This window comes from Chlamydotis macqueenii, chromosome 1, assembly GCF_036417535.1.
Source record: "Chlamydotis macqueenii isolate bChlMac1 chromosome 1, bChlMac1.mat, whole genome shotgun sequence".
In the NCBI taxonomy this organism is placed as follows: domain Eukaryota; kingdom Metazoa; phylum Chordata; class Aves; order Otidiformes; family Otididae; genus Chlamydotis; species Chlamydotis macqueenii.
The window spans coordinates 213,251,097-213,273,712 of record NC_141556.1 but is presented as its reverse complement, the minus strand read 5'-3'; the positions used below and the strand labels follow the sequence as shown (position 1 = coordinate 213,273,712).

Here is a 22,616-nt window from a genome sequence, read left to right as displayed (position 1 = left end):
TCCACCCATCCATCCATCCATCTGTGGTGTGAGGTTGCTCGTGTACCCCCGTGCTCAGCAGTGAAACACCCTTGCGTTGCTTGCCCACCTCCTTGGCTGAGACTGAAACCCATCCTCACCACACCACTTGCAAATACACGTGACCTGTCCGTACGTGTCCCTTCCTGCTGCGCGCAGGGTGGTTTGTATGGGATGGGGGAAATAAAGCTCGATTCCCACGCACAAATGCCTCATCGTCTCTGCGAACATCCAAATATTGCAAAATTTGAAAGAGGCAGGCGCTTGAATCCTGAAGGGAGTTAACTTCCCAGGTTTGGGTGGTAAAAGTGCAAAATCTTTACCATCTAACCACGTGGTGAGTCAGATTGACATAAAGCCGGTGACACTTCCCGGCAGCGTTCCTCTCCTCCCCATACGGGAGGGTGACTGCGGGCGGCCACCGCTGCCACTGTACGTTGTGCAATCCCCTATACTGTAAGACCGGGTAAATATTGACGGGCGACTTTGCACTTTGCATCCGCCACTCACGGAGTTTCCTTCTTCTTTCGAGGCATGCACGCGGAGCCCAAGATGGTCGAGTTTGCTCCGCTCTCTGTGCCGCTGCAGAGAAGGCTTCAGACGGCGTCGGTGGTTCAATGGGTCTTCAGCTTCCTGGCTCTGGGTAAGAGACATCGCCTTTGCCTTCTCTGAGAAGCCAGAGCAGCTTTTGCCCCAACCCCTTATCTCCCTGACCCCAAGAAAGACCTGGGATGGAAGGAAAGTGGCATTAAATGCATCTCCTGGGAGCCTGCAGTGAATCCCAGGCCGTGTTAGGACAAGTGATTCGCAGCAGACATTGCAGTCGCATGTCTCCGTCTCGCTGTGTGAAGAGCAGCGTGGAAGGATCTATCTCACTCAAGTAGTTATTTATTTTTCTTTTTTTTTTTTTTTGGTTTCTTCTCGCCACTCGCTCTGAGCACGGTGGCACTAGGGAAGTGCACGGCTGCTTGCCTGTGCTTGGGAACATCACATCTACGGGTCTTATGCACCAGCTAAACCCGTGTGAGGCTTCAGCTTCTCCTGCTCTTCAAGGTTTAGTGTTTTCCTGGTCTAAGGTGCTGCCCCGCTCAGTGTTAGTCGCGAGAAACGGCATTCCCGTGCTTGAGGGATGGTATGACGGGAAGAGCTTTGCAACCCTGGGAACAGAGAGTTCACTTTACGCGGATGCCAGTGCATGCCCCAAAAGGGTATTTTTTTCCAGGAAAATCCAAGCAGATTGAGGAAGAGCCACTTTAGCAAACTGGGACCCTGACAAACTGACTGTTGTGTGGAGAACATTAGGTGCTGATGGAAATTCTATGATTCTATGAAATGAGAGACGTGTGATTTTGGATGGGATGCACTGGGCGATAAGGAGATGGGAGACCAGGAGCCAGGTTATCAGAGAGCACAAACTGTCTGGGGCCATTTACAGCTCATCAGGGGCCAAGCTGGAAGGTGACATCCTAGAGTTTGCCATTGTCATGCTAATTCTTAATCTCAGGTGGAGGCTGTGTAAAGCTTACTGGGGAGGTTGACCAGTCCCAGTACACAAGAGGCTGCAGATCTCCGTGTATATGTGGGTCCTGGCACACAAACATCTCCAAAACCATACCTGCAAAGAAAGCATAGGCTATGCATCAGAGCCTCATTCAGTTTCTGAGATGGCTCCATCCAAACTCCGCTACAGACCTGGGGCTGAATGGTCACCTCTGCACCAGTATGGGGTGGACTGGAGCACTGGGCCATACTGGTCCAGATAGTATAGCTGTTTGCATGCTTTTTGGCACAGGTTTGGCCCATGCTAAGTAACACTCTGTCAAACTATATGTTGTCATGGTTTGGGCGATAGCAGAGGCCAGGGACCATGGCTGGTAGCTGGTATGGGTGAGGCTGCCCTGTATTGGAAGAGAAGACAATTAGCAACATGGACATGACTGAGCAAAGCTGTTCACCCACCACGTCAGCAAATGGGCTCTGCTGAGTTGCTTTGGAGAGGTGTAACCAGTGTGGCCCCTTGGGTTGCTCTGCGACAAGCTACAAGCTGGAGGACACCCCTCCCAAATGCAGGGCAAATCCCAGCGTGGCAGCAGTGGCATGGCCAGCTGAGCTCCCGCAAAACACAGTTACGGCATGGCAGAGCGCAGGGCACTGGGTGTCATCCCGTACTTGTGTTATAAATATTGGGTTCTTCCAGTGCAGAAGAGATCCCAGCTGTGACGAACCTTCTCCTGCACACTGGAGGAGGAGGAGACATAGACATTGTTAACAGGGGAGGGGACATTTTTGGGTGCTCTGTAGCTCCCTCCTTGCTCCTGTGCCCAGTTTTCCTTCCATGGTGCGTGGATGGGATGGGGCATAGTAGAGGTGTGGCTGTGAGGTTAACAAGGGATACAACGACACATCCCCAATCCCAGCATGGGTGCAGCTGGGGCTTAGGGAGTTTTAATGGTGTTTCCCAGCAAAACAACTCACGTTGCAGGTTTTCCACTTCTTGGTATCAGGTTCAAGCTGGCACTTGACTTTTGAGCGGTGGAAATGACTGCTGGAGCCAGCCAAAAGCCAGAAAGCGGTCAGGAGGGAAGAATCCTCTGCAGTTGGTGGGTAACGTGGAGCTGCTCAAAACACAGACTCTGCCTCCTGCAGAGGAAACGTTTGGACTTGATGTCATGGTTGGACTTGAAGTCATGGTTGGACTTGATGATCTTGGACATCTTTTCCAACCTTAATGATTCTACGATTCCATGAAATGCAGCTTGCTCTGAATGAGGATGAGACACAAACCCATACCTTCTCCATGGCTGGCCTTCCAGAGGTTACTGCCTTTCCCTGGGACAGTTTTACTCTGATTTTAGGGTATATTTTTGTGATACAAACTGAAGCCAAAAGCAGTTAAGAAATGCTGTAAGAAAGGCATTGGAAAGGTGATCACCAGATCTTGTGGAGCAATTCCAGCCGGCTTGATTGATTTTGCAAAGTTTCTTTAATCCTGGAGCTTTCCACCCGAAAGCTCCCAGTTTAACAACTGCAAGAGTCTGATGCTAAGGGACACCCTTCGTTTCATCCCGTGAGCTGCCAAACACCCCGTGCTGCACTCAGTTAGAACCCTCAGGCCCAGAGATTGGACTTTCCACATGCAGGATTTGGCCGCTGGCTGCTCCTTTCTCTCTGAGACAGGCTTGGGTTTCTGCTGCCAGAAAAGGGCTCCCGAAAACACACGCTCAACCCCTGCCAGGCATTTGCACAGCCCTTTGGCTGGAGATCCCAGCTCGGCAGCACGGGTTGCAGGCAGCTGTTGCTATGGTTGTGCAAATGCATCCTCCTGGAGAAGCCAAGCGCGGGGCGAGGGGCTCATTCATTCTCCGCAGGGCGCTGGGTGAATGCGGTGGTTCGACCCCGCTGCTGGCAGGGAGCTCTGCGGCAGCGTCTCTCGCTGCAGGCCGGCATTGTCCACGCTGCCGGTTTTCCTGAGGATGCTCCTGGCTCCGAAACAAAAGGTGCCATTTGCTTGAGATGCTGACAGCTGCTGGATGGAGAGCGCACGGTGCAAAGACGGGATGCAGGGCATGGAGTGGGGATCTCATTGCCTCCCCCCACCTACGAGATCCCAGTACCGACCAGTGCCCCCTCCTAACGCCGTGGAGCCAGGCTTCTGCAGGGCACTGCAATCAGCAGGCTGATGCCCAAACCTGCTGCATTGCTTCCCACTATCTCTCCCATTCCTGGTCTCCATGGACTTGGGCATGGGCATCCATCCAGACATATCATGCAGAAGCATTAGTTCAGGGCTGAACCCATGTAAACAAACCCGGTGCAGGGGCAGGGAACCGGTGCACGTCGCCTCTGCAGATCCCGCGTACGGCACCCAGCCTTTGAACCCTTTCAATCGGCGGGGTTGGCCCAAAGGGCACGCAGTACCAGCGTGAGTCAGGCCCCCTTGACAGCTGAGCATAGTCCACAGCCTGGGACAGCCTGTGCTGAGGGGTACAGGGTCTGCGTGCCCAGCAGCACTTTGATGGGACATGGTCCCTGTCTTGACTTGGCCAGAGAAATCCTCCATGTGCTTCTAGCGTGTGGCTCGCTCGGAGCCTGTAGCATATGCATGTGTGTTTGCTGTCATATGCCCATGTTTTCATCCAGGGAGGGACTTGCAGCTCGCAACAAAACTACTTAACACAAGATACCCACCACCAAACACTTCATTTTTCCTCTGAGCTTCTTGAGGGAGCCCAGCCCAGGAAACCCCTTGGCCTGTGAAGGGATCCAAGAAAGCTGTCACATCCATATAGAGTCATGGAATCATGGAATGGTTTGGGTTGGAAGGGACTTTCAAAGCCCATCCAGTCCAACCCCCCTGCCAGGAGCAGGGACATCTCCAACCACATCAGGTTGCTCAGAGCCGCATCCAACCTGGCCTGGAATGTTTCCAGGGATAGGGCATCCACCGCCTCTCTGGGCAACCTGGGACAGTGCTCCACCACCCTCAGTGTAAAAAATGTATTCCTGATGTGATTGTAAAGACATGCATGACGCCCTTAGACCTCCTCTTGCTGCCCATGGTGATGTTTGCCTTTGGAAAGGGTTTGTGTAAGGGCTTCAGCCATTTTGTAACAATTTAGCGTGTGCAGTTGGGCTACCTTGCAAGAGTCCAGACCCGCAGAGGGAAGAGATGAGGATCAGGTCTTTTCCCCCCAAATCTGTCTGTTCCTCCTGAGTGGGCAACTATGGCTTGGGAGATTGTAGATTGAGACTTGGAATCAAGAGGCTTGTGGAGGCAGAAGGGTGGAAGGTGGATATTGTAGTGATGCTATGGCTGAGTACTAAAGGTAATCCTTCCCTCCTTTCCCTTAAAGAATAAAGTAAAGGCAACAAGGCAGAGCCGTGTTACAATCACATCTCATTGTCATTTGTGTGCCTGATACGCTTGCAGTCCCCATCCTCAGAGAGCTTGTCTCCATGGAGAGCTTGACCAAGCTGAAAGTTGGAACTAGATGGTCTTTAAGGTCCCTTTGAACCCAAATCATTCTATGATTCTAAGTTGGAGAGCTTGTCTGGCTCTGCAGAGCCCTGCAGCCAATGGGGTTCAAAGATGGGTTTCTAATGAGCCAGGGACTTGCAGGTTTTCTCCTGTCTTCATCACGACGCACACTGCCATCTCTTCCAGCAGCGTTTCCAAGACCCGATAGCCCTTTGTGGGCTGCTTTGTGGGTACAGCATGTTGTACGTAGGCTGGAGTTTGGCCCCAGGAGGGAGATATCTGCTGAGGTTCCCTGGCCAAGAGCCTAATGCCATGTTCATGATATCCTTTAAAATGTTTGCCTGGCAGGTAGCACAGAAAAATGACAGTTGTTTGTAGGAAAGCAGGTGCTGAAGGAAATATGGCTCTCATCTGGACAGGTCTGAAGTGGTCCCTGGTCCAGGGAAGGACAGGCAAGAAACCCTTGTCATTTGTCATTTTCCACTTGGGATTCCCCTCAAGAGAAGAAAGCAATGATTATGGAGAACAGCCTCACAGCAAGCAAATATTCCTGTTTGCCACCCATCCCTTCTGTCCTGTCCTGCAGAAAAGAAGCAGAAGGAGCAAGGAGGTGGCTTTAAGTTGTCCTTGCTGCTCTGCCTCAGCGTCGGTGCTGGTGAAGGGACCCTGGAGCCAGGCTGAAGAGCATGAAGTCCTGGGCGGTGAGGCTGGTGGTGGACCCAGCCTGGAGACCTGGTGTGGCTTTCAGAAAGCAGCAATACAGCTCTGCGGCAAATATCTTGCCACTGGTGGTCTGGGTGGTCTTGCTTTCTCACCGATGGCATCACACTACCTCTGCTACATTTTCATTGAGGTGTTTGAGGACATGACACCCAGATATCTGCAAGAAGGTTGGAAGGGGGACAGCAGCCTCCCTTGATCCCAGCAGCCAAGGTGACTCCCCCTTGCACACTGGGCAGCGGTACAGAGTGCCCATTTCTTGCCAAAATACAGCCCATAAATAATGATGTGTATGGGACTGGTGTGGATGCAGACTGTAGGATTTAACTGTACGTTTTATTTTCTGGAACTTTCCTATCTCTTTGGTCCCATCCGCAGCAACTTTCAGACTGAGGGTCCATTCTGGGACAGGAACGGGCTCCTTTCCTGTGGCAACCAGAGAGATTTTACAAGCATTAAAAAAAAAAAAAAATCTTCAAATTGAGTGAAGGTCACTGTGTACAAATTCTGCCCTGAAAAAAAAAAAAAAAGTTGAATTGCAAATGAATTGAGGGAGAAATTAATAATTACATAATTGCAAGATAAAGCCTCACTTGGATGATAAGTGCATGGATTTGGACCAGAACAACTCCTTCACTTTGCAGAATGTACTTTGAGCTTTGCACGGGATGATAGAAAGAGAATTAAGCATTGCACATGTTTTGCAACAGACCTGGTGACCTGGCTCCCAGGTGTAGTAAAATTGCAACCTCCGCGTTGTTCCTCAAGCAGTGTTTACGTGTCACGGAGCCTCTGGGGCTTCGTTTCATGCTGGATGCTATTTTCCTCAAGAGTTTTAAAGACTGTGTCTGTGGCATTTGAAAGGGGTGGCACCAGGTACGAGCGGTGGCTTCTTCTGACCTGGAGGACGCGTTGCAGGTCAGACCTGCTGCTCTACAGAGAGCTGTGGTGTTTCCCCATGCACTGTGTCCGTGCCTACCCAGGCACCTGCTGCAGCATCTCAACCTGTATGAGAACATAAGATACTGTTTCATCTTTAAGATTTAGGATCCTGCTAGATTATTGCTTTTTTTCCCCCCATAGGAATTATCAGTATCATCATGTCGATGTTTTAAAAAGGGGCAGGGGTTTGTTTTTTATGTGCAAAGCTCTGGGATAAGAGTGACTTATCACAAAAAAAAAAAAAAAGACTACAAATCAGACCTACTTATTTATCCTTAAGCAAACAAAATGTACAAAGAATTCTTAAATGAGAGCATCGTATACCTCTTCTCTGATAGACCTTAGTTGAGATGAGCTGGAGAGGGCAGGTACCAGGTAACTCCCAAAGATGAAAATCCAGGTCTCAGAGGATGAGGGCATGGATGTGTCCACCTCACAGTTGAAGCTGAAGCTGAACAGGGCATCTCCATCCTCATGTCCTTCAGCCCTGAGTGCCAGATCTGTGATGAAGACCCAGAGAAGAGTAAAATATGGTGCAACACATGGTGCAACCCATGAGCTGCAGAAGGCAAGGGGCTTGGATGAACGGGTTTTTTTTTTAGCTCGGCCTCCCCTTTCCCAGACAACATCAAGGCTTCCAGAGGGACAGATGGAGAGGACATGGCTCTTACCAGGCACTTTTTAGGGCATCTGCTTTACCATGTGGCAGCTTGGTGGCCATCAGTGCTTCCCAGTCTCTGCAGACAGGCAGTGTTGGGTTTGGGTGGGATTTGATGTACCAACTGATGCTTGTTTGCATACAGACTTTTCTTCTCTTGTTCCCATGCCAAAACACAGAGCATGAGGGAGGTGGGAGGTAAAGGGCAAAGCTGAGCACTGGCTGGAAGCAGCTCAGAAAAGTCTTTAATGACTTGGGAAAGTCCCAAGTCATTAATGTCTTAGGGGATGAAAAAGAGCATTCTTATAAAATCTGTGATGACATCAAGTTAAAAGGACTGAAAATCCTCTAGAGGCCAAGATTAGAGTTGAGATTGAACCCGAGAAGTGGAGAAAAAAAGTCCAAAATCAATAAGAAAAAACTCAATAAGGAGTAAAATCTTATCTATGGCTTTGCATCAAAGGTGCCTTCACACTGATAAAATAATTCAGGAGCAAGCCCAGTGAAGGCTTGGGCTCCATCCCAGGTCCAGTTTCAGTCCCTTCAGGTGAATCATTCGTCTCCCAAAGTCCACCGAACCCAACTGCCAACTCACTGCCTGGCTTTTCTCTCAGCACAGTGCTGCATAGCTGCCTTCATCGCCCTCTTCTTCACGCGTTTTTGGCTGGTCAGTGCCCTCTATGCCGCATGGTGGCTCATAGACAGGGAAAAACCCAGCAAAGGCGGGAGGAGGATCCATGCCATCCGGAACAGTGTCGTCTGGAGGTACATGAGGGACTATTTCCCCATCACGGTAAGTGCCACCGATCCCGTCAGCTCTTAGGAGATTCAGGGACCAACTTTGTCCTTGGTGTTTGGAGGCGGTCTGGGGCCAGTAGCTGGGGCATGGGGTGCCTGAAGGTCAGTGCTGAAGGATTGTCTTCCCAGCTCCCAGAGTACTGCAAGACACAGAGGAAATATCGACCACCACTTTCACAACCACATCCTTTAACCGTCTGCATTTACACACCCATTTAACCTCCCTGCATTCCAGCAGTTTGGGAAATGTCCCCTTGCCTTTTCTATATTGGGACACTCCTGCTCTCCAGGTTGCTTAGCATTTACCCAGTAGACACAGGGCCAAATTTTGACCAAAATCCAAGAGGACCTGGTGGCCTGCAAGGTCAGCATCCCCTTTTGCTACAGAAGAGGCTGGATTGGTAAAGCTGGATATAGAATCATAGAATCATAGAATGGTTTGGGTGGGAAGGGACCTTAAAGCCCATCCAGTCCAACACCCCTGCAAGAAGCAGGGACATCTCCAACCACATCAGGTTGCTCAGAGCCCCGGCCAACCTGGCCTGGAATGTTTCCAGGGATGGGGCATCCACTGCCTCTGTGGGCAACCCGTGCCGCTGTTTCTCCCTGTCTTTCTTATGGGTCCCCTTTAAGTATTGGAAGGTCACTATCAGGTCTCCCCGGAGTCTTCTCTTCTCCAGGCTGAACAGCCCCAGCTCTCTCAGCCTGGCCTCACAGCAGAGCTGCTCCAGCCCTCTCAGCATCTGCGTGGCCTCCTCTGGACCCTCTCCAACAGCTCCACGTCCTTCTGATGTTGGGGGCTCCAGAGCTGGACGCAGCACTGCAGGTGGGGTCTCACCAGAGCGGAGCAGAGGGGCAGAATCCCCTCCCTTGACCTGCTGGCCACATGTCTTTTGGTGCAGCCCAGGATGCTGTTGGCTTTCTGGGCTGCAAGTGCGCATTGATGACTCATGTCCAGTTTTTCATTCACCAGTATCCCCAAGTCCTTCTTGGCAGGGCTGTACTCAATCCCTTCATCCTCCAGTCTGTACTGGTACCAGGGGTTGCTCTGACCCAGGTGCAGGACCTTGCACTTGGTCTTATTAAACCTCATGAGGTTCACCTGGGCCCAATTCTTGAGCTTGTCCAGGTCCCTCTGGATGGCATCCCTTCCCTCCAGTGTGTCAGCTGCACCACTCATCTTAGATGACATCTGCATCTTGCTGAGGGTGCACTCCACCCCACTGTCTATGTCATTGATGAAGATGTTAAACAATACTGTTCCCAGTATGGACCCTTGAGGGACTTGTCACTGACCTCCATCTGGACATTGAGCCACTGACCACTACCTTCTGGATGTGGCCATCCAACCAGTTCCTCATTCACCAAACAATCCGTCCATTGCATCCATATCTCTCCAATTTAGAGAGAATGATGTTGTGGGGGATTGTGTCAAAGGCCTTACACAAGTCCAGGTAGACAACATCTGTAGCTCTTCCCTTGTCCGCTGATGTAGTCACTCTATCATGGAAGGCCACCAGGTTGGTCAGGCAAGACTTGCCCTTGGTGAAGCCATGCTGGCTGTCTCAAACCACCTCCCTGTCCTCCATGTGCCTCAGCATAGCTTCTAGGAGGATCTGTTCCATGATCTTCCCAGGCACAGAGGTGAGGCTGACGGGTCAGTGTTTCCCAGGATCCTCCTTTTTGCCCTTTTAAAAAGTGGGTAGATCATCACCCTCCCTTTCCACCGCATGGACAATTCAAGCAAACTCACTTAATTTTGTACTGAAAACTGGCATACGCTAGCCAAAGGTCCCATGTCTCAGCTGGGTGAACTACGTCTCCAAGTTGCCTCTGTACAAGACGGGTACGTCTCTCTTGAGTGCGTCCTACTGCTGTTGAGTCTCTTTGCTCAAAGATGTGGCAGAAAGGAATGCTAAGGACCTGTAGTGAGTTATTTTATGGTTAATCTTAAAGTTTAATTAGTGATTTAAGGGTTTCTGGATAAACTTCAAAGCACAGCCCCCAAAAAGGTATATCATAGTCTTCTGGGGAGGAGTAGGAACGCATCCCATGAAAGCTCGTGGTGAGTACCGTAAGGGACAGGAAGTATTTTATGATGTTTGATAAGAAACACCAAAGCGATTCTCAATAAATTATTCTTAAGGTTGCCGTAGAAAATGCCAGAATCGCTATGAGCTATTTATGTGGCTGTCATGTTTTTATGCAATACATATTCTGTAAATTATTTGTGGCCACGAGCTGCGGCTTGGGCAGTGTCGGATCAACCTCTCCGCTCAAACATGGCTGCCAGCTAAACCCAGTGACATCTCCTGTCCCTTCCTTAGGCCGTGCAAACCTTCTCCTGAACACCACACTGCATTGTCCTTCTGTCCTTCCCTCCCTGGGTGCCACTGCCAGGCAGGAAGACCAGTAAAACCAGTAAGACCAGTAAGACCGGTAAGACCAGTAGAGGGAGCATGGCTACTGGGTTTGGCTGCAGCTCACTGGGTGAAGGCAGGGAGGGTTCGGTGGAGCCTTTCTCCTCACTGGTCTGGGAGAAGTCAGAGGGAGCGCTGCAAAATGACAGCGGATAGCAAAAATATAATAAAAAGGGCATTTTAATCAAGGAATCATATAATATTATTTCCTTAGAACTTTTTCTCAGTCTTCCAGGCTTTGTTTGCTCAAGGGCTTTCTGAGCTAGAATGTCAGACTTAACAGCCCTTGCTGAGTGTGCCTGCTACCTTTTGTCACTACAAGCGCACGGGAAAACGCTTGGCGTCCCTGGCGTCCCGCAGCAAGGAGCTCCCCGGGCGAACCACGCAGTGTGAAGCCCTCCCTGCTCATTTCCCTGGAAACTCCCTGGGATTTTTTTTTTGCCCATGCAAATCCTGTCCCACCTCCCCACGCCACTCCTGGGATACTCTGTTGTATCTCTCATCTGCTGGCTTTTTTTCCCGCGTAAAAATCCCAGAAGTGTTTCCTTCCTTGCATGGAAGGCATTTAATTTCATACTGTCGAGCACGAGCCGATTTGTTCCTAGCAGAGTGGAAGTTCAACACCGTAAATATTGCTTTTGCCATCCTGTACGCCGCTCTCACGAGGAGCTCAGCTGACTTTTGCTCTGAGGACACACAGCTGGATGCTCCCATGGACCTCGCGCTTGCCCGAAGCCCCAGCCAGAAGCGAGGCAGAGGCAGAGTGGGATTTGGAGAGGCAGACAGGGTGGGCACCCAGCACCCTGTATTTGTGTGTAGATTGAGTTAGTTCAGCCCGGGAGGATTAGGCATTCTGGGAGGATTAAACGTGGCTCCTAATCCTCCCAGATCCCGGCAGCAAACTTAGCGTGGCCAAGCATCGGTGTTCGGAGGCAGGAAGAGCTGCCTGCTGTTTTATTTTAGGAAAAGGCTTTAAAGGCTGCCTTTAAAATACCCCTGGGCATGTTTGCAGCTGAGGGGTTGGGAAGAGCATCTGGGGATGCGGGCAGCGTGAATTTGCGCTTTGCTGCAGCGAGCGTCTGGGATGTGGGATGGTGCAGGCTGTGCAGCGCGTGCGAGGAGCACCCTCTGCTGATAACCACCCTTGCACGAAGACTACTGTGCTGCTTGGGTTATTTCCCTTGGAGCTGATGTATTTTAGTTAAGAGTTTGGGAGCAACTTGAATAAATTTGGGTGATTTTAAAAGGAGGATAAAAAAAAAGTGGGGAAAATATACAGAACGGTGCAAAATTAATCTGTTTGGGGCAGGCTACAGTTGAACAGATATCCAGTGATGCCTGCTGTGGGTTGATGTTGCCTCCAGAGACATTTTGGTTACCTTGGACTGCTTTAGCTATGCTGTGTTCAACAAGAAGTCAATACCAGCTCTCTGCCCAAACCGTTATCTCCATTCGCACAGTCCCTTCCCCATCATTTATCAGCACATCTTTATTGGTAAGGATTACAGTAAAAACAAATTTCTTCATCACACGGCCAAGCAAACGCACATCTTCACTCCTGCTTCTCCCCTGCCCCGTTCCCTCTTGCCAGCGTAAGGCGTCTTCAACATCCCTCATACGGCCAAGGTGCTTTGGTAACCTCAGCTGAGGAGCACCACGGATGTGCAGAAGGAGAGGATGGGCATGAAATGGGGAAAGAATGAGCTTGGCAAGGTCCGTTGCTACTGTGGTCCCCAAACAGAATCATAGAATCACAGAAGGGTTTGGGTTGGAAGGGACCTTTAAAGGCCATCCATCCAACCCCCCTGCAAGGAGCAGGGACATCTCCAACCACCTCAGGTTGCTATCAGAAGTCACCACCTTTCTTGCTGACTATAAATTGGGGCTGGATGCTTGGCTTAGACAAGACATTTCACCTTTAGATCACCCACAGCCTGGGTTACGAGTTAAATCTAGCAGCAGGAAGATAAAATTAATGTCTTAGGGGGACAAATCTTGTCTTCAGGTGCTGTTATCACTCAGAGCAACCTTAACAGGCACCATCTTACCAACTTTGTTCAGGACAGCCTGAAGAGTGTCTGCTGTGTGCAGAAGGTCCCTGTGGTCTTCACTGGAACATTTTTCCCTTGTGAAGAGCCACAGGACATTTCTTACAAGCCTTGGGGTTATCTAAGTGCCAGCTGGGCCTTATTATCTACAGCAACTGGCAGAGTCCCAACCTCTGTTGTTGTGCTTGAGGACTTGCTGGCGTTATGTTTTGGTTTTTTTTTGTTAGCGTAACTAAAATGAGTTATTGGAGAATTAGTTGACCCCCTAGGAGCTGTGATTTGGGATGGCTCCATCTCATAGCTCATTCATTCTCATAATTGCATAAACCATGACGGGGGTTATTTGAGTGTGTTTCGGTTCTGGGGAAGTACAAGGCGTTGCAGAGAGGGGACAGCCCAAGTTCATGTGAACCAAGCCCTGCCAGGAATGTTTTCCTTCTTTTCACAGAAAAGTGGTGTTATTTGTAACTGAGGACTTTGTGTCGTGGCCCGTGACGTTAAACATCATTTTGGATTTCCAACCGTCTTGGCTGTTCACTTTGCTTCCTTCTGCTGGAGGAGAGAAGAGGGGTTGTTAGGGCAAAAGCGAGGCACAGCCAAATGGCCCAAAGCCACCTCTCTGTTTTTGAGGAACTTTGCTGTCCCATGTCTTGGCCCTCTTTTCTCTGCCCTTAGGTGACCTTAAGTAAGAGAGAGGCCACAGCCGAGGTCAGGTCCACTGTAGGACTGTGTCCCACCATCTGCACTGCCAGGCAATACGCTAAGACACTGCATAAGGAGGTCCTACAAGACTCCAGCAGCAGCAGCACACAAGAGCAAGGGAGGACTTGGGCATTTTGGAGCTGCCGTCCTTAGCCTGCTTTGAGAGTGAGGGTGATGTATCCCATCCTAACTCGATTTAAACCCACCTGGCTTGTCAGACTCCTGATACTTGCTGCAAACACAGCTCTGCCCTGGCATTGTGGCACCTGGAGAAAACCTCAGTGGCCAGAGCCCAGCTGTTCCTCTCAGACTCTTCCCATTGCTGGTACCTAAAACTCCTCTTCCTCAGCAGCTGCAAATATTTGCCCTTCTTTTGGTCTCCCTTGGGTGGGCTACCTGCTTCTCTTCGCCTTGGCATAATTTCTCCTTCTCTGGATCTGGCTGGGTTTCTGAATTTCTCTGCTGAGTTTCATCCCACAGAGACTCTGGCTGCGTATTTCGTCCTGCAAGAGATGCTCTTTGGAGGTGCCTGAGTGAACAGCAAGGGACCTGAGGATTTGCTTAGGACAAAGTTGAAAGGAGGTTTATCCTACTTAAGAGGAGATTAATGAACATAACATCCTTGGAAACAGAGTTTGGGGCCAGAGAAGGATAGAAAGACAATAACAATTCAATTTAAGAGACTTTAAATGAAGAAGGCACAAGCTTGGTGACCAGCTTTCCTGATCACGTCCTCCTCTGCTCTGTGAATGGCTGTGGGGGGTAATGCCATGCTACTCCGTGTCTCCTACCCTATGTTCATCCATCCCTAAGGATGCAATGTCACTGCATATCAGTGCTTTCCCAGACTACGGGGCATGACAAGCACCATGCAGTGCCCATACTCATCTCAACTTGACTTGATCTAATTCCTCACTTAACGACTTTTTAATCCCTCCAGCACTGCAAACAATGCTGGCTGGGTGCTGGGGTATCACTTCATCTCCAGGGCATGCTGGAGCACCCAGCCCTCCAACTCTTTGGACTCGGGGAGAATTTTAGTTTCCTCAAGCGTTAGTGCACCAGCCCCACAATCGCCTGTCCTCTCTCTTCTTGTGATGTGGGGCAGGACAGTCCAGTCCATAGAGGACAACCAGGAAACCCCAGCCACATCTCGAGGTGAATTAAAGCAGCCTTGTTAAACCGCTGCTGAACTCCTGTGCTGATACAGTCACTCAGAAGCCCTAATTCCAATTAGCTTAATTCCACTCCAAAATTAATTAAAAAAAAAACCCAAAAACCAAACCAAAACAAATACCAAACGAAGGCCACTTTAATTCCAGCTAAGAGCATCTACTCGGGATGTTAATACGGTTTAACTAATCCGGTTTAAAATTAATTTAGATTAATTTGCTTGAGATTCTCATTGGTATGTGGGCTCTTATCAGAGCTCCTGGAAGTCTGTGTATGCATTTTCCCTAACAGGGCTGACAGTGCGTGGAGCAGGTCTCACCACGTCTCTGCAGCTGCTGGGGGAAGCAGGGCAGGGTTTCACCCATGTCTTGGACCCATATTTGAGTAGACAAAGTAAAGGGGGCATTCTGCTACAGACTAATCACTGTGAGCACTGAACAACTGTAGCCGTCAAAATATTTCTCCATGAAGGAGAAGCATAAAGTAGACCTCATTCTTCAAAGCACAAATTTAAGTTCGTTTGTTGGGAAGGCCAAGATCACCCCCGATCTGGGATCTGGAAGGACTCATAACACCTTTGACAAAGGGTTATTACAGCTGTCAGCAGCCAAGAAACAAGCCAGCATCCCAACCATGCCAAGGAGAAGCTTAGGGAAGGCAGCCAACCCATGGCTCAGTTTGGAGAGCGCAACCCTGAGCCGATAACAGCTCTTTGCCTTTGGACCATTGGTCATACACAATGATTTGGCATCCCTCAGGTGCCTCTGAGATGAGAAACTGCTCTTGCCTTACCAAGAGAACTTCAAGTCAAGCACTTGTCTCACTTAGATGTTTACACACAGACGGACTTGACTGAACCCTTTGGTTCTTTGACAATTATTAAAGGTTCAACTCACCCAGAAAGACCGGAGCAGCAAATGCCATCCGGTGGGTGTGGAAATGACAACCTGGCCAAGACAGGAGGGAGGAGGGTCCCACCCCTCTGCACCTCAACCCCAGCCCCGTTAAGCACTTTGAGGCTGGAGAGCTGGGCTGTGTGCTGTCAGGTATTAACTTTCCTGGCAGTTTAGGAACAGAGATTGACCTCTGGCAGAAGGAGAGCGAAGAACCAAATAAAGAGTAGGGACAATCCAGCTGGGAGGATTAAGTTTCCAGGAGAAGAAGGGTGGTTTAGAGCCCAGGGGCCTGACCTACAGCATAAGAGACTTTCCCCAAGTCTCTTCTGTGCTACAGATTTCCTTCTCAGTCTCGTACAAGCTCTTTGGTTGGTTTCTCTGTAAGTTTTGGCAAAATCATCCAAAAGTGAACAGACACTGTGACAAAATGGGGACCTTCTCTCCCCTCTTTTGCTTATTCCCTGGGAGGAACCCAAGTCTACAAAGCTGAAAGAGGCAAATAATTCCACTAAGTCGCTCCCTCTCCCCCAGTGAGCACCCAGGCAGCAGATGGATGTCTCCTAGGGAGTGTTTTTAAGGGTATGAGGTGTCTTAGCACAGGTGAACTCTTCGGTTGAAGCAGTTTGCACATCTCAGCAGTTACCATGAATTCAGCTCTTCATTACCTCGGAGGATGGGGGTTTGACGAGATGACCTTTGAAGGTCCCTTCCACCTCTAACCATTCTATGATTCTGTGGTGTGACCTTGGGGCCCAGCCAGGCATTGAACCTGCTGTCACCCCCCTCTCCTTGCTGCCCCGCACACACACCAATGGAGATTTAGTGGTTTCCAACACACTCGAGCATCTCGCCTCCCTGCTTATAAATCACGCAGAGATGAAAGGCTGTTTGGAAGCCGAAGATGAATGCGGGAAACATTGACGCAAGCTGAGATTATTCAAAAATGAGCAAATGGTGGCAGGGGCCTTGAGCACTTAGCAATTCAGCCATCTGCCCCTCTTCCTGCCTAGGCACCTCCGCACCCGAGGAGCGGTGGGACTCTTGTTTGTCCGTTCCCCTCATTAGGAGCAGGCGCTTGAATGGGCACATGTGTACAGTCAACAGTGCCTTAGGACAAATAGGAAATTAGCCACGATGTAAGAAAGTAAAATACAGCCTCGTGATTAACCTGCGGTTCTGGTTGCTTCTAGGTAAACACATGCACCATTAGCTGCCCCTCGAGCGCAGATGGGACCCGGGTACTTGGAGGGGTGATGCGCTAAAATGCACAGGGCTTTGATTCTTCTTGTGCACAAGAGCCGTTGAGCTGTCTAGAATTTAATGGTGGCTCTATCATGGGTAACCTTGGAAAGGTTCATCCTTCTCTGGTGCTTTGAGCATCCTCAGCACCCACAGAAAGGGTGTGGAGGCATCAGCGTTCAGCTTTGGCTGCTTCTTCCTGGGTGATGCATGTGCTGGCTGATGTTGGCATGGTAGGGTCTTCTTGGTGGCATAGCTGGAAGGTGAACTGCCCTTCTCCTCTGGGCAGTCCACAGCAAGTGTAACCCACAGAGTCCGAACCTTTGGTGTCCCTTATCTTCCCTTTAACCATCCCCTCTTCTGCTGTAGCATGTCCGAGGCTCGAAATTCACTTTCAGACTAGCCAAATATTTTGGCCAACCTCTTAGCCAGCCCTTGAGGGCTGTCCGTGTGCTGCACTGTATCTGCAGTCCATGCTGTCCATCTCTAAAGTCATTCCCCATTCCCTCCTCCTGGTAAAATTGCAGCAACCTTGAGCAGACAACCGTCACTCTTCGATGGACTCATGGCTTACCTGGGCACCTCACATAGGCACAAGTGGATGGGTTCTTGTAGGCTTTCCCCAATGGGAAGAAAACCATCAGCTTGTTCTCTGTTAGATGTCTGGAAGCTGGATCTCACCTTACCATGTATGAAAGCATCTTTGAACCACCTGACACGTAGTTCAGGATAGGACAAACCTTGGGTCCACACCATGTTGTTCAGCGGTGGGCAATAATCACCTTTTTCTTACTTTTCAGCCTTTTTTTCTATATTAGAAAAAGTCTTGGAGGACATTCTAAACAAAGTATGTTCCCAATGGCATCTAGGCAGCGTGAGGAATGGTGCCATTTGAAATTTCATTTTGAAACAACGGGTAGTAGGAGGTGGAAAGGTAGGCAATGAAATACATCCCAGTAGACCTTTTCCAACAGAAGACATGGTGGGTGCTAGGGATCCCCCTCCAGGCATCGCCTATCTGCTCTCCATAGCCAATGCTCCATCCCCCCAAGGTGACAGCATTAATTCATGGCCCCTTTTTTGCTCCATCCCTGTGTCCAGCTGGTGAAGACAGCAGAGCTGGACCCTAGGCAGAACTACCTGATGGGATTTCATCCCCACGGGGTCCTGGCGGCAGGAGCCTTTCTCAATTTCTGCACAGAGGCATCGGGCTTTTCCACGCTCTTCCCGGGTATCACCCCACACCTGATGATGCTCAGCCTGTGGTTTCGCGTCCCCTTCTTCAGGGACTACCTGATGAGTGGAGGTAAGCAGGAGGGGCAGCATGGGCAAGTGGTGGGATGGGTGGGTGAGTCGGATGCTTTTTTTGGGGGAGCAGAGAGTGAAGACACCAGCAGGGCTTGGGAAGAGGAGTCAAAGTTTTGTTTGTCCCCATCTGCAGCTGATCTGATCCCATGCATGGACACAGCTACTGGAGATGGCACCCAAAAACCCTCTGACGTTAAAAATTGCCCTCTCAGCTCTTATCTCCGTTGTTCAACTTCATAAATCGCCTCTGAGCTCAGGGCATCATTGTGCCAGGCACTGTGCAACAGCAAAACGCGGAGCAGAAATGCTGAGACCAGCAGGACAGGGGGGGCCTTTATTTCTTTCTTTCCATGCAAGTAACATTCAGGCTTGAAATTGTGGTTGCCACTAAAGGAGGAGAAAACCTATTTTTTTTCCGAAGCTGCTGCTGCTTGCAAGGAAGCAGCAGCCAGGGAGAAAGGATGCAAAGAGCAGCTCACGGTTTTGCAAAACCATGTGGCAGGAGAGGAAGAAAAAATGAAAAGGAATAGGTAAAAAATAAATTGAGAAAGGGGAAAGGAAGTCTGGAGGGAGTTTTGGAGACTGGCAGGGGATGACCTTCATCTCTCATCGGTGGGCTTGGGGAATGGCCACTTCTCCAGCCGAACAGGCTCGTGTCGTAGGCAGGGTTCAATAGACTGAACATCGGCATCCAGCTCTGTCTGAGACACCCCAGGGCATTCATCATCCTGTTTTTCACATCAGCTCCTGCTCCTCCTGCTGAAAAAAATATTTACATGGAGAGGGAGGAATCATAACAGCGAGATACGAGAGAGTTATGGGCCAGGCAAGAGAAGGTTTAATCGCTGTAACGTGGGAGTTCGGTGCATAGCTCATTTTCAGGTCGATTGGGTCCATTTGTCAAAGAGATTTTAATTTGCAAATTATTTCAGCCCCTGAAGCAAGGATTTTTTTTTAAAAAAAAAAACAAAACAATGTTGCTTTGTCATTTCTGAATTAAAGATTTCTAACTTTTGCGAGTAAATGAGATCAAGGGACGCAATTCTGCATTAAATTCCACTTTGAATTAGCAGCATCCACTGAAATTCGTGTGTGTTTTGACCTAAAGCAAATGTTTCACTGGCTCTGGAATGATTCAGGATTGGACATGGTTTCATTCGACAACAAACCAGAATGGATTTTCCCTGGGGCTTAAGTGCAGCTAGTTCTCAGTTTACTTTTTTTCCTGACTTTTTTCCTCATTTCTCACTTCTGGGCCAGACAGCGAAGGGATAATTGTATATTCACACGGCAGAGCTATGCATGAATCCGGCACGTTTCAGGAGAGCTGGGCTGAGACTGCCAAAGTGTAGGAAAATTCTGAAACTAATTTTCAGAGATGGATAACAGGGGAAAAAATGTATAGAGCTAATTACAGCCATGTTTCACAGACGCTCACGGTTTTCTTCCTCTCTACCCTCCAGGCCTTGTCTCCTCCGACAAGGAGAGCGCATCCTACGTGCTGCAGAGGCCGGAGGGTGGGAATGTGTTGGCCATCATCGTCGGAGGGGCACAAGAGGCACTGGATGCCCGGCCGGGATCCTGCACCTTGCTGCTGAAGAATAGGAAGGGATTTGTCCGCCTGGCCATCGAGCATGGGTGATGCAGGGGATGGGGTGAAGGGGCGCTTGGGGAGGGATGCTCCAGTCTGTGGCTGGTTCATGGCATGTTCCTGCTGATTTTGGAGAGGGGAGAAGGAGTTTTGGGGTGAGCTTTGCTAATCTTCATAACCTTACACTGGGTTCAACTCCCCGCAGCACCCCGCTGGTCCCCGCCTTTTCCTTTGGAGAGAATGACCTCTTTGAGCAGGTGAGAAACCCCAAGGGCTCCTGGCTGCGGCAGCTCCAGCACCGGCTCCAGCAGATCATGGGCATCTCTCTTCCCCTCTTCCACGCCCGAGGTATCTTCCAGTACAGCTTTGGGCTGGTACCGTACCGGCGGCCCATCTGCACCGTGGGTAAGTCTTTCCTTGGCATGTCGGCATGATGCTGCCCACACTCAGCCTGGCCAAAGAGGGGACCAGGGACAGCCCCTGGGTTGTGTCGTCCTCCTGCCTGGCTGGAGTGTCATGCCAGAGAGCGTGAGCCGTGGTGGGCTAGAAACATGCTGGTAAAGGAGCATCCCCAACTAGTCACATGTCATGTTGGTTTGGGACTCTGGCTTGGTCTTACGACAGAGCCCAGGTCATCTGGGCCACGCTGGGAAAGTCCCAGGACAAACATTGCCACCCCAGCAGCCCTGTGGGATGCAGCCAACCCCAACCCCAGTGCAACCCAGGGGTATGAACCACTACAATAGCGTTGGGTTAAAGCCAATTTCACAAACACAAGTAGGACAACATGTCCTATGCAGATAGTCACAAAAACCGGCATGAACAAGTCACGCTGTTTTGACCTGAGACCATGCCCACAGGAGACCAAATTTCAAGAAAGTCTTCAGTTTTGAAGAAGTTTTACCTGATTTCAACAACTCCATACTTGGCCCACCAGCGCGGCGGATGCTCTGTGAATTAGTCTAATTAAAAAGGCGTTTGGAAAGGTCAGAGCTCACCCCAGTGATTAAGTTTGACAGCCAGCAATTACTTCTAATTGTTTTACAACCTGTTTGGATTGTCTCAATGGTTTTATGAGCTGTGCAGTATCACAAGGGCTCTTCATTAGTCCGATGAGGAGCCGCATTATGTGACGGTGAAACCTTCTGCCACTTGACAAACATAGTTCAAGTAAGAGACCAGAGCAAGAGAGGTATCTCATGGACTTTCTTGTCACCTGCAGGCACCTGGTTCTGCTCCTGGTGGCTCTGGGAGATGGGAAGGGTCATCTTCTACTGCTAGGAATTGAATTATTTAGATTTGTCCTAGAAAAAAGTATGATTTTCTAAAGATAAGTGGGTACTTGGTTTCTAATAACAACCGGATGTTTCACATAAGCTTTGATCTGAGCAAAGTGGAAGAACCCCAATCAGTGGTGTATTTATATAGACTTGGGCTCCCCTGTGCCTCAGTTTCTCCATTTGCCATGCAGATTCCCAGGGCCATGTGGGAACAGCTTCGAAAGCCCAGTCCAAATATTAGGATGATGTTGTCTTTATCCACAGGACATCTGAGATGTTAGGAGTAGCTGGAGGGACTGCATTGGGATGCAGTAGTCTACTTCGAACAGCTACGCAGAGGATCTTTGACATTAACTAGCTTTGCAGATGGGGAAACTGAGGCAAGGAGAGATGTCATCTGGGAGACTGGGATCTGAATCTCCATCTCCCTATCTCCTCGGTACCTCCCAAACCTCAGGAGATGATTGGTCATATCGATCCATCCACTGCAGCCTTGGAGAGGTGGACCCGAGCTCTGTGCTAAGACGTGCAAGATATGCAGAGGGACCTGACACTGGCTCCTCCTAATGCCTGTGCTTGTTTTCCAGTTGGGAAGCCGATTCCAGTGCAGAGGAAGCACAGACCCTCCAAGGAAGAGGTTGATCAAGTCCATCAGAAATATCTAAATGAATTGTGCAAGCTCTTTGAGGAGCACAAAGCTAAATATAACATCCCAGAAGACAGACACTTGGAATTTATATAGAGCTCCTCAAGTAAGGTGAAACCATGGAGATCAAGCTTCAAGTTTTGCCCTGTTTCTGGAACTATTTCACAACCTTAGCTCAGTCACAGCTAACATATGGCCCGTACAGTGTGGGGAGAAGGACATGATTTTCCCAGCATTTGCATGGGTGTTGGGCTAGAGTTACCATTTTCAGTCCCTGTAGGACACATAAAAGATACAAAGAAGAAGGAAAAAAAAATTCCATCTGACCAACCCAGCACTGGTGAAACTCCCCACCATAAAACTCACACTTCCAGTCTAGCCTGGAGGTTAATTTTCCAAGATATTTCCAGGCAGAGGTGCATTATTGAAAGTTTCCTTTGCATTATTTTCATTCAGAAATGGGATGCTGAGCCATAATTTCTGCTGAATGTATATATTTAAAAAATATAATTTGTCTAGATCAACAAATGGCCATTGTTTGCTTGGTGCTCTTCATGTCTTTAATTGCTCTGGGCTCTTTCCTCCCCCATCTGAAACCCAGTTTTTCAGAAAGCTCATACTCCCAGCATGGTACTGAGCACCCTCGGTAGCAACGCGATGCCGTACCCCACTGCGGCAAGAAGAAATAAAACCTTTTTAAAGGGCAAAGGCTCATCCAGAGAGTTTATCCTACCTGGGCTCTTGGAGTCCTGCTTTTAATTTTATTAATTTAACCCCGCGAACGCCTTGGACTAGCCACCAGCTATGGCAGCGTTGTCACCGTGCATTTCATTTTACGGACGAGGCCGTTTCCTAAGGAGAGAGGATGGTCAGGAGATGGAAGAAGGGAGAAGTGATTTGGGACAGGAAATATGGCCCATAAAGCCACATTTGGCAGGTGATCAAGGCTTTAAATAGCCGCTTCTTCTCGATATCCAGAACTTTATTAAACTCTGCACTTAATGGGATTGCACAGCATGGAAGTTTTAGGTGGCAGGACGCCATCTGCTCAGATCAGCTTTACATCCCCCCTCTAGAGCCCTCACACCATCACGTTCTGCTCTCTCCCTTCATTTCTCTTTCTCTTACCCATGTCCCATTCCCCACCCACAAAGAGCTACCAGAAGTCCTGCAGAGCACTTGCACTTCATTGCATCCAT

General features: G+C 49.5%; 1 protein-coding gene across 1 annotated transcript; it reads left to right on the top strand.

The window, feature by feature from the left end:
* Positions 1 to 570: 570 nt before the first annotated feature.
* Positions 571 to 21,513, top strand: MOGAT2 (monoacylglycerol O-acyltransferase 2). The gene is made up of 6 exons (XM_010124713.2): positions 571 to 661; positions 7,931 to 8,109; positions 17,694 to 17,898; positions 19,364 to 19,538; positions 19,697 to 19,896; positions 21,359 to 21,513. The coding sequence occupies exons 1-6, from the start codon at positions 571 to 573 to the stop codon at positions 21,511 to 21,513; spliced, it is 1,005 nt and encodes a 334-aa protein (XP_010123015.2).
* Positions 21,514 to 22,616: the final 1,103 nt, after the last annotated feature.

Coding starts and splice junctions, on each gene's coding strand:
- MOGAT2 (XM_010124713.2), top strand. CDS start 571: ATGGTCGAGTTTGCTCCGCTCTCTGTGCCGCTGCAGAGAAGGCTTCAG. Junction 662..7,930: donor CTTCAGCTTCCTGGCTCTGG/GTAAGAGACATC, acceptor CTTTTCTCTCAG/CACAGTGCTGCATAGCTGCC. Junction 17,899..19,363: donor GGACTACCTGATGAGTGGAG/GTAAGCAGGAGG, acceptor TCTACCCTCCAG/GCCTTGTCTCCTCCGACAAG.